At 41.3% G+C, this 20,196-nt stretch overlaps 1 protein-coding gene across 1 annotated transcript; it reads left to right on the forward strand.

The window, feature by feature from the left end:
* Nucleotides 1-1,214: 1,214 nt before the first annotated feature.
* Nucleotides 1,215-17,872, forward strand: dcaf5 (ddb1 and cul4 associated factor 5). Its single transcript, XM_026151362.1, has 9 exons — nucleotides 1,215-1,641; nucleotides 2,657-2,800; nucleotides 4,421-4,457; nucleotides 4,577-4,716; nucleotides 5,226-5,355; nucleotides 8,520-8,733; nucleotides 12,635-12,701; nucleotides 13,445-13,572; nucleotides 15,827-17,872. Exons 1-9 carry the CDS (start codon nucleotides 1,434-1,436, stop codon nucleotides 17,162-17,164), a joined length of 2,406 nt encoding a protein of 801 aa, XP_026007147.1. The 5' UTR covers nucleotides 1,215-1,433; the 3' UTR covers nucleotides 17,165-17,872.
* Nucleotides 17,873-20,196: the final 2,324 nt, after the last annotated feature.

A 20,196-nucleotide genomic window follows, 5' to 3' on the forward strand; every position in this document is an offset into this window, starting at 1 on the left:
AAGATGACACTTTTGTCACTGTTTATTTAATAAAAACAACTATTTAAAGGCATCTACCTGTTAATCAAACCTGATAATTTTTATTAACAGACCAACTACCAAATAAACTGAGGGGCTGTTTTCAACATCTATAATAAACTCAAAACCAAGAATTCATTATACTTCTCAAAAATGTGAAGATCTACATATCTGGTGAGGACCATGTGAATGAAAGTGCAAGAAAAAATTTGGTGATCTTTATTGCACCAGTCTGTTAGTAGCAATGGTGGAAAAAGTGCAAAGTGATACAAATACAAAGAACTACAGGGAGTGTGTGCATAAGAATTGGGAACAAATCCAGGAAAGACCTGGCACATCTGACCCTTTAGTTGATCCATCTACTGTTCACTGAAGCTTCATCGGAAATGAGAAACGATCTGGGTGGAAGGGTGGCTGTCAAGAAGCCATTCATAAGGAAGGAAAATAGGGAGGAAAAGCTGGGGTATGCCAATGATATATGCATGTGTTTCTAAAGCTCAGCTCCTGGGAGTCCTTCCCTAGGACTGTACTGTTCTTTACAGAGACCTGGAATCTGCTGGATCTATTTGTCCAACTTGGGGTTTACAGCTTCAAACACTCCTATTACCACTGAGATCACTTTGGACTTCACCTTCCACATACGCCAGTTGTTCCGTTTCCTGTACTTCTCTTTATAACCCTCTATTTACTCCTCCTTTCTGTATGCTGGGATTGTTACGTCTTCTGCTCCTTGTCAAGCACCACTGCGTCTTGCTGGTTGGCCGGCAGCTGCTTGTCTATCTGGAATATAACTACAGAAAACTACACAGTTTTGATCTATAACAAGGTATTGCATAATAAATAGATACATAAATATACTGATCAATTTGGCAATAAGAAGAAAGTAATATACTTCATACCTATACGGGAATAGATAAACCATTATAGTGTAAGTACCAGAATAAGAAGCACTAAAAAGTAAATACAAAGATCTCAATTAATTAATTGCCACTCTCTTGTGTAACATTTGCATTAATTATTAACCTGTAATAAGAATAATAAGAATAATTAGCGGCATTTGTGCGTCACATGGATAGCAAACTAAAATATTAAAATGGTACAAACTTGACAGAGGGTAGTTCAATGGTAAAATGTGAGCTGAATGGTGTGAATTAAAGGGACTGGAGTGCTGGCTGGTGGTGCCGAGTGACAGCCAGGGGGAGAGAGAGGTCCTCCTCCACCGGAGCAGGAAGCTGCTGCTGGGACTGGCGAGAAGACAGAGGAGGTGCGAAATAACGTCGACATCAGCAGGCAGCGGGGTATCCACCATAATGTAGACCCAACAGTGCGCCACATCTTCCCCACAGTGTGAGCAGATGTCCCGGGTGCAGTAGTGAAAACAAAAGCAGAGCGGGCCGTATTCGTGCACGGTGAAAATGAAGGAGCTGAAGGGCTGCGCTATGCGCTCCTCACTGGGCTTTCTGTCCCGCAGAGAGCTGACTGGGCAGCCGCTCCTGAAGGAGGAATTCCAGAGGCGCAGGCTGGCAGGCTGCACCAGCCTCTACAAGAAGGATATGCTCGGACATTTCGGCTGTGTCAACGCCATTGAGTTCTCCAACAACGGCGGGGAATGGCTGGTGTCTGGTAAGTTGTCAAACCCTCCTCTTCTTCCTCTAGCTTGCACTGTTTTAATTTGTTAGCATGCTAACGCTAGCTAGCCAGGCAGTCAGCTGTAACCGTAGCCGATGCTAAGTTAGCCTAGCTTTTCTTGATGGCTAGTGGGAGTCAAACAGTCAGAGGGGGCAGCAGCAGCAGCTACCTCGGACCGGTCCCATCTTCTGTCAGTGCAGAAGACGACCCATGTGGGCTCTGAAGTGGACATTTTTACCTCTCATGAGTCAAATCATGGCGACCTCATGGAAGCTGTTAGTGTCCTGAGAGGATTAAAAACAATCATCTGGCCTAGCGTGACAGCCTGTGGCTTGCCATTTTGAGTCTACAGTTTACATTGCACCGTGGGATTCCAGCATGTTAGCATGAGTCTGCCTTATGACACGCATCTGTTTATCTGCCACAATAAAAAGTAAAAGATGCATACAACACAAACTTGGCTAGAGTTAATTAGTATGTAAGGTTCTTGCATGAAATGCAAATCACTGGTGTTTTAGTCTTGCTGGTATGCAGGCGGTGATATAGAGACTTGAAGGGAGTTGGGAGACAAATGTATCTCATTGCAATCCTGTGAATTTGGATAAGGAAAATATTGTAACAGGGAAACAGTGGTTCCAGGACAAGCAAGGTCCAGTCATGTTGTTGGGGTCGCATTCAGGTTTTCTCTGGCAAAATGTGATTAGTGTTAAGGGTAAATATGTAGTTCATGTCTGCTTAGTTTAGTACCCCAAACACTTTCTGTTGCAAGTCTCAATACATTCATACAATACTGCCATGTATGTCTAAGCACTTTGTTTGGTCTGCTAAACAACATATAGAAAATATTTTTATTTTATCTAGTATTTTTGCTCAAAGTTCTGTCACTATTCTGTTACTTGTTGCACTGATTTCACGAAGAGTTTCTTTCCTGAAAGCTCATTTATCTGGAACCCGTGAGAAAGCGTTGTTTTTTAAAAGTTTGGTCGTAATGCTCCATCTTTACTTGCAGGTGGAGATGACCGTCGGGTGCTTCTGTGGCACATGGAGAAAGCCATCCACGGCCGCTCCAAGCCTGTGAAGCTGAAGGGGGAGCACCTCTCTAACATCTTCTGTCTGGCCTTTGACAGCACCAACAAAAAAGTCTTCTCTGGTGGTAAGAAAAAGACAAGTACTATCTGATCCCTGCTGGACGTAACTACTCTTTTTAACCTTTGAGCTGGAAGTGTTTGTGGGACGTGTACAGCAAACAGAATTTAAAAAGTATTCAGACAGATAAAATGTTTAATAGAGACTTTGATGTGCACTGTGGAAAAGGCTGAGCTTGATTCACTGCACATGAACGATGTTGAGTATAAATAATAGATGGGGGGAAAAAATTAAATTAGCTGCAGGAGTTGCTGATTTCAGTCTGGCTGCTATGCAAAAGAGTCCAGAGACTCTAAAGTTCTGTCAGGCTTTACTGAGCTATTATTTGAGAATAAAATAACTATAGTATCTAACACACCCTTTAAAAGAAAACTACAGTTGTGGTCAGAAGTTTACATCCAGTCATTATGGGCATGAACTTCATGGTAATTTTGAGCTTTTAATGGTTTCTTTGAACTGTTCTTTACCTCAGTGAAATGATTGTACAGCATACATCTTACACTTACTTAAATCTTTTAATAAGTGGTGCTAAAGGTTCTACAATCACTGATCAAGATTGATTACAACTAGTAGTTTGTCTTTGCAGCATAAAAAAGGAATTATTTCACAGCACTCACTGGACTGACCAATACTCAGAGCAATGTTAAAGTCCAAGGAACTCTGTGCTGATCTAAGAAGGAGAACTGCAGATTTATACATTGGTAAGGTCTCTTCCAGTCATTTCTAAACAACTGAAGACTCTAATCATCAGTTCAAAAACTGAGTTTTACATCGTCATGGGTGGGTGTCGACTAAGAAAGAAGGCCCTACTCCAAAATGGACTTATTCACGCTTGAGTGAACTTTCCAGCTGCCCACATGGACAAGCCAGATGCCTTCTACAGAATAATAGCTAGTTATTTTTGGATAATTAAAAGTAAGGCTTTGAAACCTGTGTAAAGTACACCAGCTCTAAAGCATGATGGTGGTAGCATTATTCTCTGAGGTTGTTTTGCTCCTACTGGTAGTAAATTGCCAAAGTGGATTGAATAATGAAGGAGGGCCACCTCCAAATCCTTCAACTTCACTTCAGATCAACAGCTAGTTGGTTGAAATCTGTGCACAATTGGTTGTTCCAACAGGATAATGATCCCTAAACATGCATCAAAACTGGTTATGGAGTAAATTAAACATGCTAACATTAAACTTCTGGAATAACCATTCCAAGGTGTCTGTGCCAGGAATCCAACCAGTTAAAATGAACTCTACCAATTCTACCAAGGAGAGTGGTTAAATATCCAGCCAGAATTCTACCAAAAGCTTTTTCATGGCTTTAGAAAGCATGTGGTTGAGGTGCAACTCGAACATTTACCAAATATTTTTTAGCAGTGTTTGTACATATTTGAGTCTGTATGTATACTCTGACCCTGTGTGGACTGGAGAACATTCAAATCACTTTCAAATTTGCTATACAATCATTCCACCCTGGGAAAAAGAACAGCTCAAAGAAACGACTTAAAGCTCAAAATTACTACGACATTCATGCATGTGACTGTATGTTAACTTCTGACTACAGCTGTAGCTTGAAGTTTAAAATGTATTCTTTTCCTTCACCTTGTAACCTGCTTTATGTATTTGTTGTTGAACAGGAAATGATGAACAGGTGATTCTTCACGATGTGGAGAGGTGGGTAAAATGACCCTTGTTACTGTAGTATCAAAATGTTTTGATGAGCTCATAGCCATCATGAAAAGGTCAGCGATTTAACCGCGCTAACAAAATGATTAACGCTTGACTTCCTGCAGGAGGGAAACTCTGAACGTGTTCCTGCATATCGATGCTGTGTACAGCTTGTCCGTCAGCCCGGTCAATGACAATGTGTTTGCCAGCTCATCCGATGACGGACGGGTGCTTATTTGGGACACTCGCGAACCGCCTCATGGAGGTAAGAGCAGTTGGATTAGATGATGAATAAGTTTGTATAGATCAGTTCGAAATCCCATGCATTTCGCACATTGGACGTTTCAGACACCGATCTCTTATGTTTGCTGTCATGGTTGTAATTGATAAAGCTGCTAATATCCAGTCACACGGTGTATTTTAAGTGCGTGTGTGTGATGGGTCTTGGTGAGACTTGTTGATATTTTTACAAATGCAGTGGATCATCTTGCATGACGTCTCCATCCTGCTATTTTAGAAGCCTTCCTTGTGACCAAGTTGGCCTGATAATACATTTAGCAACATTGGGCTTCCTTTTCTGCCTGCAGGCTTTTTTTTCACCTGCTGTAGTCCAAAAAAATGTTTTTGCGTTCCTCTCATGATGGATCCAATCATAATTTCCACTGTATGCAGAAACCCCTGTGCTGCTATTTGAATGATTGAGTGTGATTGTTTGAAATGTAACATTCCTTTATTAAAAACTGCTGTGAATATGAAAATCTTCTCTCCCTGTAGAGCCCTTCTGCTTGGCCAGCTACCCCTCAGCCTTCCACAGTGTAATGTTTAACCCCGTGGAGCCCAGATTGCTCGCCACGGCCAATTCCAAGGAGGGTGTTGGATTGTGGGACATCCGCAAGCCGCGCAGGTCAGACATGCTTCTCTTTTCTTTGTCTTTAAGAGATTAACATTTGTTCTTCTCGAAGAATAAATTGACTCAGCAGTGGAAATTATTATGATGTTGAAGCATAAAAATAAGATGGCGTCTGCTTGTATTTTGTCCATTGTAGTAAGAGCCTTTCATGCAGTAAAACTTTTTTTACTGAAATGGAAAAAACCTGAATCTAGCTTTAAAAAAAAAAAAAAAAAAATCTTTGTGGTTTCACATAAAGCAGTCTAAGCCAGAAAATTATTAAGTAACAGATTTACCTGACAATCTCCACCAGATGGCACTGTAACATCACCATTAAACTAACACCTGCTTTTCCTCTTCCAATAGCACAACTGTATGGTGGCCCTGAGAGGCCAAACGGACTCAAACTTAAGAAAACACCAGCAAATTTTAAAAAAAAAATGCTGCAAAAATATAAAACAAAAGGTTATAAAAAAATAAGCGACAAAAACTGAAGTGTTTGTGGAAACAAAATGAGTTGATGAATCAGATATGGAAGTGAAAAGCTACCAGTAAACATAAGTGTCTTAATTCATATAGAATGGATATCAGAGGCTCAAAGAAGCTAATTTTTGCTAAATGGGGCTTAGAAGGCAGTTGATACAAACACATAACATCCTTACAATATATGGTGTAACACTATAGATAAACTTGCCTCAAAATATATAAAGCATATTAAGATCTGCAGCAATAACATGCAACAAACAGCTATACTATTAATCCATATCCAGGCATATTCATATAACTGAAGAAAAAGAAATAGTGACATTTATTTTTAGGTATGGGTCCAAACTACACTGTGGTCATTAAGGATGTTGTTGTTTTAACTTGTTTTAATGCTTTGTATCTTATTCTGTTTAATATGAACAAGCACCGAAAAGTGAAGTCAGTGATCACTGTCGGTCTCACTGGGTTTTTATTACCGCTGTTCATTTGCAGCACGTTTTAAAGCTCAGTTTTTAAAACCTTAGGATGTAGCTACAGCACAGGGCTCATTGCTCGCCAGACACCAGATAAAAGAATGACTCTGAGGATAACAAAGATTTGAAAGGAACAGGAGTTTTATATAGCGAGTAATGCTAGCATTCACAAATTGTCTGCATTTTTCAGCACCTTCTGTTTGTGGATTAACTGGCATTAATTATCCATAAAATTGTGCTTTTACAGCATTTTTCTATTTGCTGGTGTTTTTTTGTTTGTTTGTTTTCAAGTTGCAGTTCATTTGGCCTCTCAGGGCCACCGTAGGACTCTCCCCCCACTGCAAAACAAAAACAAATGTTTGCACCAATAAAAATGTGTCTGTGAAAACACTGAACTGAATGGCGCTGAGTGTGAGTTTAGACATACTTGGGATTTTAGCGCAGAGATGATGGCCAGTAAAAGTAAACACTGAGTCATTTCTCCCCCACCGGTGTTGGCTCTGCTTCTCTGCAGCGAGGGGGATGTTTAGAGACGCTCCTTAGAAATGTCCTCAGTTCACTATCAAGTTTAAAAATAGCTTCCAGCTAAAAGGTGTTTCATGAAATATTTAATTTACTTAGCCAGAGTAATTTAACAGTCTCCCCTTGGCTAAAGGGCAGACATGCTTTCTAATGATGTCATTTTCATCGAGATTATGATGTACAGTAATGTGCAAAAGTCCTGAGCCACCCTCATTCTTTTTATTTTGCAGCTAGACTTTCTTATAATTTCTAAAGTGGTTTTTAGCTGTAATCTCCAGACTTTCTGAAGTTTTTCAAAGTTTTTCTTTTTGGCTGCTTTTTCACTCATTTTCAGTCCAGTCATTGTATGTGACCATTTTCAGAATAATGTTTTCACCCATCTAAAAAAGCACCTAACTCCAGGGATGAATCTTTTTTTGTGTACACAGACAACTTAGCAATGAGCCAATTTTCAATTGTATCTTTAACTAGCAGCCTGTCATAAAAACACAGCAGTTGCTCCCATTTGCCAAAGATAACAAAGTTTGAGAGACATAAAAAAGTATGTTTGCACCAACTAGGTGATTTCCAAAGAGCTACTAGCTGAAAACTTTCAATTTGTCTTCATTGTGTCCAGTATGTCCAGTGGTAGCCCTTAAGAAAAAAACCCCACAGCAGATGAATAACATATGGATGTTATGTCCTTAACAAAAAGGAAACTTTTCAGGAACGACTCCAGACCTGAGACATGTATCTGACCCTTCAGTTGATTGATCTTTTTGCTTAAAGCCCCAGTAGACATGGAGTGAGTGAAAGGATGGATGGCAAGAAGCCGTTCTTAATGAAGGGAAATGAGGACAAAAGGCTAAGATCTGCTAAATTACACAAGAACTGGATTGAAAATCAGTGGCAACAGTTCTTATGGAGTGAGGGATCCAAGTTTAACTTTTTCTTTTATACAAAAACACACTGTGGAACATTATCAGTCAGTGGCCTTTCCAGAGACTGAACCTCAACATTATTGAAGTTTTGGATCATCTAAAGGCATCCAAACATCCACAGACTAGCTTTGAGAGCTTTTCCCGAAGGCTATAAAGAATTACAAGAAAGCTTGACTATGAGAGTTCAGGGTGTGTTGAATAAAGGTGTTTATCCCAAATATGGACTTTCAAGCTCATTAGAATTGTACAAATGCAGTTTTTGATTTATATACTGTATTTTCATGTATATTTGCAAATGTTTGGGTAAGTCACTGCACCCATTTCCCATTTTCTTAGCAAAGTATAAAGAATTTACTCAAGTCTTGCACAGAATTGTATCTTTCTCTCGCTGTTTTCTCGTGGGGAGTTCTTTCAAAGGTGCCAAAGTATGTGGAAAAGTATGAAGATCAGTACTTAGAAATTGTGTAATGCTGTTTTAGTAAACTTTCACAGCATGTTAAAGTTAAACCACAAGAAAAAGTCGTGCTATTCATCTGTCTGAATAATGACTCATCAGCACTGTTGTTTCTCTTAAATAAATACTTAAATATTTTGGCTCTCATTATTGGAACTACAAGATATTTATTTTGGGATTACTTATGTAGTGAAAATCACCTTGTTTTATCCTCATCTGGTTGTTTAAAAAAGCGGTTACCTACATATTCTTGCTGTCTTCTGTGATTGTAGTACTGTGAACAATGAGACGGGTATTATCATTTCTCTCCTCTCGCCCTCTCAGCTCGCTGCTCCGTTATGGAGGCAGTATGTCCCTGCAGAGCGCCATGAGTGTTCGCTTCAACAGCACCGGCACCCAGCTGCTGGCTCTGCGGCGCCGCCTGCCGCCGGTCCTCTACGAGCTGCACTCCCGGCTTCCCAGCTTCCAGTTCGATAACCAGGGCTACTTCAACTCCTGCACCATGAAGAGCTGCTGCTTCGCCGGGGACAAGGATCAGGTCAGTAAACAGATCATATGTGTTTACCGACCCGTGTTTTAAATGATACACGGGACAGCTGATTTTCTCGAGTGGGATTTAGCAACATAGAACAGTGATTGTTTTAACTGACTTTGTGGATACCTCAAATGAAATTTAAGGAGGGTATTTGGAGACACAATGAAAATAGAATATATTAGTTCCTTCTGTGAAACTGGGACTTTTGAGTGCTGGAGGAGCACCAGAAGCCCTTGGCCTCAGTCACTGATCCTCCTGTTGGTCCTCTTCAGACATGACATCAGCCTCTAGTCATGTTTATTACGTTAACATTTGCCTTTGGTGTCAGTTAGGCTCAGAAAGGCTTAAAAAAGATCTGAAGGTAGTTCAAAGAGTGCAGAATCGGGTCAGGACAGCACAATAAGGTTTGAATTTCCTCAGCTGCTGATGGAATGGAATTTCTTTAATACCTACACAGCAGTCGCGAACTTTTCTAGACATTAATTGATGAAGGCACATGTGAGGAGGCAAATTTCCAACCCAGCCAAGTCCGATATCTAAGTCTTTGACCTGCTAGCTCCTTAATACAAAGACTGTAAATTCTGATTTGCACAGATGTGAGATCAGTGCAGGTAGTTGTCCAATGAAATCACAGCTTGTAAGTGTATTTCTCGTGTCCTGCTTCAACCCCCTCCACTCAGAAAACACTGTTGCCTAAATTGCTTGATTTTTGACCAGCGAGAATGCATCTGACAGGAACTGTTTCCTGCTCTGTGTCAAAATTCAAGAAGAAAAACAGACTTTGAACAGTCTTCCTGCCTCTTTCTGATATTTTCCAGAGTTCATTAGTGGACTCATTAATCTAGAATTTGCAGAGTTCCAGATAATATTTTAAGATGATTCATTTTTATTGAACTATTCTCAAAATTTACTGATAAAATCAACCTTTCACTTTATTGGAAAACAATTACATATGCAGTAATAACATGCATTAGGTTCCAACTATGTTTAATTTGTAATCAGGGATGTAACGACTTTCAAATTGTCAGGTGTACATTCACATAATCATGACCTGAGCTGTACTAACCTGTTTGTGCAGCAGCTGTTCTGGGCCTGTTTAATCACAAATCATTTCCCTGTGTTTAATATTTAGCAGGTTTTCATGAAAACTTACTTGCTGACTTGTTTGACATAAACAAAGCAGAAGGCATCTTGCAAAGGGTTATTATATACACAGTGAGCCATCTGTGTAGCTATTTTTTGCCATAATCAGTTTATCTTTTTTTTTTTTCAGGAAAAGCACTGCATCATAATTACATTGATATTTTAAAACTGAGTTTACTGAGCCTCTGAGTAAATGGTAAATGGCCTGCATTTGTATAGCGCTTTTCTAGTCCCTAAGGACCCCAAAGCGCTTCACACTACATTCAGTCATTCACCCATTCACACACACATTCATACACTGGCGATGGCAAGCTACATTGTAGCCACAGCTGCCCTGGGGCGCACTGACAGAGGCGAGGCTGCCGGACACTGGCGCCACCGGGCCCTCTGACCACCACCACCAGTAGGCAAACATGGGGTTAGTATCTTGCCCAAGGATATTTGGCATGCAGCCAGGAGGTAGCCTGGGATCGAACCACCGACCTTCAGATTAGTGGCTGACCTGCTCTGCCACCTGAGCTACAGGTGTGTGAGTGCAGTTTGAGAATTTCCTAAGCCAAGTAGAATACTCTCAGCTTCTTGTACTAGGTGTACTAATTACACAATGGATGTTGGAGGATAATGAGAAGAAGTGGTATAAGAAACCAAGCAACTGACAGGATGTGATGGAGGTTTGACCAAATGTAGCAGCTGTAACCGAGTAGCTCTTTTTTTCATGCAGGCTCTGCTTGTAGTAGAGGATTTTCTCAGAATGGTGTGAGAGCAGAAGAGCTGAGTGGTGACTTGCTGCATGAAGCTGATAGAAAGGAAAGAGGGGAGTTAGTTTTGGGCACAAAATTCCTTTCCTGATGTGTCCTCTGGGAACGGGAGGCAAAGCACACAGGTGTTGAGCTAAAAATGTGTCCATGCCCAGCAGCTAAACTAATCTCACCGTCTCAGCCTCAGGCATGATTACTTTTCATCCCTGTTGATCATTTTATGTAGGACTTCTCTTAGATGAAGACATGGGTTTTCTGAAAGCATGCATATAATGTTGGAAAAGAACTGTGTAAAAACAGTGGACAGTAAAACCCTGTGAAGAAAAATGCACCGGCGCAGACCGGCAGAATGTTTACAGAAGGAAATTGAAGACATTCATTTAAAGTAATTTGCTGATGAAACACCACAAAAATGTTCCACAGTTTGACAGACTGTAAGGAGCAGATGACGATGCCTTAAAGCGAATGTGAATTATTTTATCACAAAAGAATTTGCCTCCTCTTGTAAAATGGGGCTTGAAAGCCATTCCCATTAAATAAAAATCTGCTAAAGAGAAATGCAAAGATGTAGATTTTGTTTTTTTTGATTCTTTGAACACTGCTGCTGGTTACCTGAATAGGGTAACATCTGCATATGCAAAATATGCATTCACTGGCTGCTTTATAAGCTGTTTGTTCATGCAAAAATGAGCCAAATCTAATGTCTGCAAGTTAATGCATTTAGGCTTGTAACCATGGTCAAGATGACCCGCTGAAGTTTAAACTGAGCATCAAAATGGGGAAGAAAGGTTATTTAAGTAACTCTGAACTTGGTGCAGTTGTTGGTGCCAGACTGGTGTGAATACTTCAGAAACTGCTGATGTACTGGGATTTTCCCACACACCCATTTTCAGGATTTATAGAGAACGTTCTGAAAAAGAGGAAATATCCAGTGAGCGTCTGTTCTCTGGATGAAAGCGCATTGTTGATGCCTTAGGTCAGAGGAGAATGGCCAAACTGCTGAAGGCAACAGTAACTCAAATAACCAGTAATTACAACCAAGATATGCAGAAGAGCATCTCTGAATCAACATCCCATAAAACCTTGAAGCAGACGGCTTACATCAGCAGAAGACCGCACTGGTTTTCACTCCTCTCAGCTCAGCACAGGAAACTGAGGATTTAAGTCATACTGACTCAACACAATTGGACAAGAGAAGATTGGAGCAATGTTGCCTGGTCTGAGGCTCAATTTCTGCTGCGTTGTTCACAGGTTAGGGTCAGAATTTGGCATAAACAACATGAAAACATCTTTCCCTCCTGCCTTGAATCATCGGTTTAGGCTGGTTGTGAGGATGATTAAATGCCACATCCTACCTGAGTACTGTTGTGGATCACAGCCATTCCTCTATGAAGGCTTTTTCCAGCAGGATAATGTAACTTGTCACATAGCTGAAATCATCTGAAACAGGTTTTTTGAACATTAGAAAGAGCTTACTCTACACAAATCCCTTTCTTTTTTCTAAAACTCTAAAGTCTGGTTAACATCACCAGGACATGTAATGCAGTGGATATGCTAGCTGTAAATGGGTTTTAACCATAAAGTAATTCTTCATTCTAGTCTTTCCTTCTTCATGCTGTTTTAAGTCATACGTATAAGAACATAGAGCACCCCCACCCCGACTCTGTCAAAGCCTACCTTAAGCAACAGGTTCAAGTGGAACCATCTGTTCCCAAAATCCAACAACAGTCAAGACGGGCAGCAGGAGCTCTGTTGGGGTCAGACTGCCGTGTCGTGTGAAGGCGGCATTTGATCGCACATTATGAGACACGGTGTCGCGATAAGATCGGTTGTTTTTGTGCTACGTATTGCCCAACCACCCAAATTCCCCATGGTTCATTACTCCCAGCATACATACGCATGTCAGCAATTTTCTCTTTATAGCTGAAATGGAAAGTTTAAGTCATACAAACTGGGGCAGATTGCAATCTAAACATCCTTTTGTTTTCCCCTTTCTCCTTCAGTACATCTTGTCTGGGTCAGACGACTTCAACCTCTACATGTGGAAAATCCCAAAGGATCCAGAAGCAGGTGAGTTATTGGATCTAACTGCACCGATGGCATATTTATGTCTTTGCGCTGTTATGTTGAGCAGGATTTATTGCATTTTTGACATTTTGGTGCAACAAAAGAAGTGAAATGATTTGATAATCTATATCCCAGTGTGAGATTGTCTTCTGTCTAGTCAGCACATTAAGCCTGACAACGTTTTGCATTTGGAGACATCATCAGGGCAGACTGTGGTTTACCCTCAGCTCATTTGGTTATAATAGACTTTCCAGGCACGAGTAACTACAGAATAACCTGTAGCTAAGCTTCAATGCAATGTCAAATTAACGTTGAATGTTTCCACCTGCTCACACGAACTAAAAACAATTTAGAAATTACTGCTCGATATATTCTTACAGTGAAAATGCCTCAGATATAATTACTCCAGGAGGAAAATCCCCAGAAATGCAGCAATCCAAGAATGTGGTATTTGTAGCTCTGTAACACCACCTGCCATATTTATGACTTTTCAAGGAGTTACTCACATTTGAAATATGCACACAGAGCCTTTTTGTTTGTCAGGCTAATGGTATATTATAAAGATTAGAACTGCTATATTTCACAGTCTGCATTTTCTGTCTCAGGAGATCAAGAATCAGGCTGAATTGCTGTATAACCGAATGTTTTTCTTCTTTAATGAGTCCCTGTTGTAGTCTTTCATTTCTGTGGCTCTGAACGATGTGTTTTGTGTGCCGGTAACATGTTAACAAAGCTTTTCTTTTAAGGAGGCCCTGGTCGTGTTGTTAACGGAGCTTTCATGGTCCTGAAGGGTCACCGCTCCATAGTCAACCAGGTCCGCTTCAACCCTCACACATACATGATCTGCTCCTCCGGTGTGGAGAAAGTCATCAAGGTAAGTAAAGGAACCTTTATACTGTGATTTGTTTTTCTGATTTTACTAACTGCATATAAGAAATGTTTGCTGCAGACACTAAAACATTCTGACCAGGCTGTAAATATAAAATAAAACAGGCAGTTTAACAGGGAATCTCCTGGGATTGACTCGCTCTTTGAGCCCACCTCAAATGGACGTTTGAGGAACTGCAGTTTTTGGCGTCAGCTCTTCTTTCGGGCTTCGTGTTGGTGCACAGATGTGTCTCTTCCATTTTCTGCAGCTTCAGGGTGACGAGCGGTTAGAGAAATGATCCTGTTAGTGGACTGTCCCAACATCCGAGTCTCAGCATCATCTGTTGCTTGGACAGCAAACGTGCCCTTAAGTGAGACATTGGTCTCCAATGACACCACTGAGTAACTGACTGAGCTCTAACGTCCCGCTTGTGCAGTGGGGATTGAAAACGGATGGATTTCCCCGATCACTATTGTCGACTGAAGCAGATGATGTTGGGCGGTGTTCATAAAGTGGGTCATGAAAGATGTGAGAGGTTCTACACATACAGTATTTCTGAAACCAGAGCTAGACTATATTATGAAATACAACAAGGCTTTCTAAAATCTTTGCAGTTTAAGGCAGCTAAAGGTTGTGTAAGCGTTGAAATAAACACGTATTATTGTTAAACTCTTCACTTGAGCTCAAGCTTGATTAAGCTGCAGTATCAGTTAAATGGTAAATGGCCTGTATTTATATAGCGCTTTACTAGTCCCTAAGGACCCCAAAGCGCTTTACATATCCAGTCATCCACCCATTCACGCACACATTCACACACAATTAAATATTGTAGTTAAAATAAAATAAAAACTGAGGCTTCTCATTAAGTTCTCTCAGTCTGCTGAAGCCATTTGTTTTCATCTGTGTATCACATCGAATCTGGTTGTCTGCAGATAGTGAATCATTTGGTACAGCATGATTTTATAATATTAGAATTAGAGCTGCGTTTCTGTATTATCTTATGAGAAAATATGCTGCTCATGTTCTCAGTAAACCAGGCAAGCAGTATTTGAAGTTTGCTTCATGTCTCAAAGTTAATAACACAGCTTTGCATCATCAGTTTGCTTCTCCCCATAGAAGCGGTTGTTTTATCCTCTTTGCTTGTGTGTGTAAGTGGTCCACATCCTTGGATGTGTGTTTCTCAAAAAATCCTGAAAGTAGAGGAGGTGGGGTTGTAAACATGCAGTACTCTGCAATAATCTTGAGCTACGCCTTATTTCTTTATAATTTGTTTTGAAAATGGTTGCATCATCTTATTTAAACATGTGCAAACATTCATGGAAACAAACATATCAGGCAAATTAGAAAGTGAAACCTTTTATTCTTCAGCACAGTGTGAACTCTCTTTGGCAGCTTTCTTGTAATTTAAGAATCTTCAGGAATAGTTCTCCAGGCTTCTTGAAAGACATTCAGCGCTCTTCTTTGGATGTAAAATGTTTTACATTATTTTTGACACTACCTCCCAACACCACTGTAACCCCAAACAATACAAATGCACATACAATTATTTCAATTTAAAACAGACGTCTCGCTAAGTTGTCTGTTATGTGCAGACCCAATACTGAGTCATCTCTTGAGCTCTGTGCAATATTTCTGCATGAATGATTCAGAGGTCAGTGTTAAGTAGCTTGACAAAAACAAACAAACAAAAAAAATCCTCTCAAAATAGTTGGGTATCGGAGCTGCAGTGAAAAAGCAGGCATAACCTTGTAAGGCCTTCCAATATCCTGGAAAACTGTTGCTCAGCACCACTTTGAATGATTCAGGAACGTTTGGCTGCTTTGAAGCAAAATATAAAGAAATGAGGAGTGGCTCAAGACTTTTGCACAGTACAGTTATACCTGTGCATGATAATAAGCAGACTGCTAGCATACAACATAGCCTAGCTGAGCTCTAAACTTTTTGTATTAGTTTATATATTATATAAAAATTAAAAATGGCTTCTTCGGTTTAAGAAATTCTGTCATTGATGGTGACAAAAGCCAGCTTCTCTTTTTTTGTTATTTTGGTTACACAAACTTGTACGTCACTGCTCTGAGTGGAAGTCGATACAGGTACAGGTGTTATAACCTGATCCTGGCTCACTCTTCCTACTCCTCACTTTCTCTCTGTCATCTCATATGTTTTTGTGTGTTTTTTAACTGCATCTTTCCCTTTTCCTTCCTTCTACTTCACCCTCCACTCACCCACCTTTACCCTTTTATGTTTCTGCCCATCTTAGGTGTGGAGTCCCTACCAGCAGCCTGACAGTCTGGGAGATCTGGAGGGTCGTGTGGAGGACAAATCCCGCAGCCTCTACACTCACGAGGAGTACATCACCCTGGTTCTCAACAGCGGCAGTGGTCTGTCCCACGATTATGTCAGCCAGTCTATCCAGGAGGACCCCCGCATGATGGCTTTCTTCGACTCATTGGTGCGTCGGGAGATTGAGGGCTGGAGCTCAGACTCTGACACTGACCTAAGTGAGGAGGCCATCATGCAGCTCCACGCCCGGGGACGCCGCTCCACACGAACCACACCAACCGCTCCTACTGCTGCCTCTGCTGCGGGTCACCACAGCAACTCTGATAACTCCTCCTCCTCCTCCTCCCTGGCTGGACCTGATGCTTCAGGAGCGGAAGAGCAAGCCGGAGACGAGGGGGAGGAACGACCCAGGAGACGAAGCAGACATCAGCGCCATCAATCTGGCTTCCTGGTGAATGAGGACTCAGACTCCAGCGAATTTTGGCTCGACCCAATGCCCCGGCCTCGATCCCCAAGCCCCAGGGACAACTCCACAATTTCCAGTCCCACCTCCTCTCCTTCGCTTCCCGCTGGAGCCTCTAGCTCCTCCACATCCACTTCCAGTTCCAGCAGCGACGACGAGGAGCGCCGTAGCGCCGTGAGGCGGCGTAACGTCATGAGGCGCAGACGCATGCATGTTGTCTCCAGAGCTGGGGATCGTCCCGAGTCCGTGCAAGCTCTCTTTTCCGCCATCGACTCTTGCAGTTACCCATCAATCTCCATCGATGACCTGTCTTCCTCCTCGTCAGGCGAGGAACAAAACGCCCTCGAAATCAAGCCCCGAACCGGCGGCGCCACAGAGGAGGAAAAATGTCTGAGCCCTTCGGACTTTGTGTGTCTGAGCCCAGTAATGTCTCCTGAGAGCCAAGAGAATGAGGAAGGGAGTGACAGGACTGAGCTGGAAAGACATCCAGCTGCATCTCCTCAGTCACTGGATGGATGCAGGACTGAAGGGAGGGCTGCTACAGAGCCAGTTTTAGACAGCTCTGATAGCGGAGAAGCGTGTGGCAGCTCACCGGCTGTAGACCGCACCTCCCAGAGCCGATGCACCCTCGGAGTGAACGGGCAGCACCGGACTGTGGCACCAATGGGAGAGTACACGACTGAGGGCCCACATGTTGCCTCAGATCCAGAGGAAGAGACTGGCGTTCCACCTGAAGACAAGTGGCCACAGAGAGAAAAAGTCCCTGCACTGAGTGCTCTAAAGCGGACTCACGTGGGATCAGACGAAGCAGAGTCGGCCTCCTCGCCCTCAGAAAAGAAGCTAAAAACATAGTGATGCTTTCTCGCCCTGGAAAGAAACTGTTAAGAGACTTCATTTGGGAAGTGGGTTTTCTATGCGTTTTTACAACTCAGCTTTTCTCCTCTGTTTTTTTTGTCATGTGACACACACTAACTGCTTACGAGCAGAAGGCGCTAGGAAGCTAAAAAAAATGACAGTAATTCGTTTTTTGTTTGAGAACAAATCAGTCAGACGTTGTCGTCATTCTTCAGGTCGAACCACAGATGACATTAAGAGATGTATAACATAAGCTTAATATTGTTGATAACAGTGAGACGTGTTTAAGTGAGACGCATTTATTTTCATGCATCATCAGTGTTTCTTTCTCAAGCTCTGGTTGTTGCACAAAACTCCACCCTGGATTTGGAGCTCTTCCAACCATAACAACAAAACAGTCTTTTGTAGGAAAGAAGCTTGGCGGAATTTTAATTTCTGTGATTTCACACTGAGTGTAAATCTGGTTAGGCTTATTCTCATTTTTAAGTGATTCTCGGCTCAGACTGCTTCAGGGGGGCCTGAAGAATTGACTGCCTCCATAGAAATCCTGAGGAGCACCGTTTGTATAAGCTGTGTATTGAAATGATGCTTTCATTGTCTCAACCAGCTGTTCTTGGTCTCATTATCCAGCCCATGGGTACCATTACAAGCCAGCTCGCTTTTGTTTTCTTGCAATTAAAGAATAATTTGTTCTCTAGTGACAAAGCAACAGCGTCTTCCTAAGGCTGACTCGCCGATGGGTGAAACATTTACTCTTTCTGACACATGTCTGTCTGAGGTAATGGAAAACGAGTCATTTTATTGTAGATATCGGCTACTCTACTGCTGTGAGCTTACGGAGTTGCCATGGCAACGCAACCTCAACTCTCCCGTGAAAGAAACGTGACCCTGTGCAAACCGTATCAGTCCGAGTAGAATCTTTTATTGACTTAACCAAAAAGCTGCATTTATTTAGGAGAGTGAGTTCAGTCAATTATGATCAGTCTGCTAATACTGCAGATTTACATGTCAACACAAGTGATTAATTTCTGAAAAACACTGGAGTGGGACAGGACCGAAGTCTTGGATTTCACTCTTAAGGAACTAGATTGGGATCAAGGATAAAAAACAAACAAACTATATTTTCAGTCCACGAATTTCCAGAATTTAGAGGAAAAATGCCAGAAGAAAGTCTTTTTTTTTCTTCTTAATTCACAGAACTACAAAAAAAAGCCAGAATTTTTCCCACATGAAAGTCTGACTCTGTTCCACGCAAGTCTGAATTTATTAGCCAAATTCTAAATATCTATATATTTTCCTGTGGAAGTCTAATTTAGTCACAGAAGACAGTTTATTATATGACTTTGTTTCACAGACTTGACTTTTTTCTTAGAATTCTGACTTTATTTACAATTTTTTCCACAGAAGTCCAACTTTATCACAAAACACTATTCTCAGAATTCTGATTTGTCTTCAAAATAGATTTGCAGCAAGTCTGACTTAAATTCTGGGAGGGATAAAAAAATAAAAATAAAAAAAAAAAGCCAGGACTTCCACTGGGGGGGGGGGCAATTGCAAATACTGCAATTAGTGGACAACCCACTCAACCACCTGAGCCAAAACCACCCCTAAAACAACTGCATTAAAGCTGCATTTAACACAGCTAACAACACAAATTCACCACAAGCTCCATGTTTCTTATTTCACGTCACATGATGTGTTACCCACTTGGCACATGGATACGTTCCGGTATTCTGAATGTTTTAATGGCTTTTCATCCACCTTGACTTAAAAATGTTATCAATTTTAATATAAGCGATATTAGAGAGCCAAGTCAAGACAAGTCAAGTTGGCTTTATTGTCACTTCAACCATATACAGTTTAACAGTACACAGTGAGGCGAAACAACGTTCCTCCAGGAACCAAGGTGCTACATGCAACATAAATTAACAGAAAACTCTAAACTAGCTAACTAAGAGGCCTAGTTAGCTGGCTAGCAGAGACAAGACAGACTGACCTAACATAAATTACAACATAAATTAACAAAAAACTATCTAACTATCTAAGGTAGACTTTTTTTTTGTTATCAGACAGCAGACAACAAAGTGCACGTGCAAATGTGCAAACAAGAGCAGCAAGTGACAGTGTGACAAAAAAAAAAACACAACGTAACATAATAATAAGGTTTTGTGATGATGAATTGAGGTAGTGGAGGAACAGTAAACATTCCTTAGTGTAGCAGCAAAAATTAGGAAGTGCAGAAGTTAGTGCAGAAAGTCCAGTAATAATATTGTGCAAAAGAGCATTTACAGGTTGGTGTGTACGATGGTTTGGTGGTGTAGGTCAGTATGTTTGCGCTTGTGTTGATTAGTCAGTCCAGTCTCAATGTTTTGAGGTAGTTGAGTTAAGCTGAGTGATAATGTTTGTGTGTGTATGTGTGTATGTGTGCGTGTTTATCAGTCAGTCCCTTTTTGCTGAGGAGAAGGATGGCTTGTGGAAAAAAGCTGTTGCACAGTCTGGATGTGTGTGCCCGAATGCTTCGGTACCTTTTTCCAGATGGCAGGAGTGTGAAGAGTGTGTGAGAGGGGTGTGTCCGATCAGCCACAATGCTGGTGGCTTTGCGAATGCATCATGTGGTGTAGATGTCCTCAATAGAGGGGAGAGAGACCCCGATGATCTTCTCTGCTGTTCCCATTATCCGCGTACAACACATTGACCAATCAAAAGCTTCAGAATAGCTTGTTTGTTGCTTACCTTTACACTTTATTGTATGACTGATCATTGACAATTTATTGTACTTTGGCCATGTCTACCTTTGAGTATATTTAAAAGGTTGCTTTCCCAGCTGGTCAACATTTTGACAAACTCTGTGCTAACAGAAAGATTTGGGGAAAAGTAATAAAAGTAGTCATTAAAGGCAGTAGTGTTTCATAAATGGTAAGTTTTACATCAATAGCTTCCATTGGAGCATAATCCCCCCCCCCCCCCCAAAAACATCAGAAATGCAGATTTCTAGGGATCTGGCTATATATAAACAGCCATATCAGGTA

The sequence above is a fragment of the Astatotilapia calliptera genome, chromosome 19 (assembly GCF_900246225.1).
Source record: "Astatotilapia calliptera chromosome 19, fAstCal1.2, whole genome shotgun sequence".
NCBI classification, from domain to species: Eukaryota; Metazoa; Chordata; class Actinopteri; order Cichliformes; family Cichlidae; genus Astatotilapia; species Astatotilapia calliptera.

Excerpts from the sequence above, each read along its gene's own strand:
- dcaf5 (XM_026151362.1), top strand. The coding sequence starts at position 1,434 with ATGAAGGAGCTGAAGGGCTGCGCTATGCGCTCCTCACTGGGCTTTCTG. Across the intron at positions 1,642-2,656 it reads CGGGGAATGGCTGGTGTCTG|GTGGAGATGACCGTCGGGTG; the intron begins GTAAGTTGTCAA and ends CTTTACTTGCAG. Across the intron at positions 2,801-4,420 it reads CAAAAAAGTCTTCTCTGGTG|GAAATGATGAACAGGTGATT; the intron begins GTAAGAAAAAGA and ends GTTGTTGAACAG.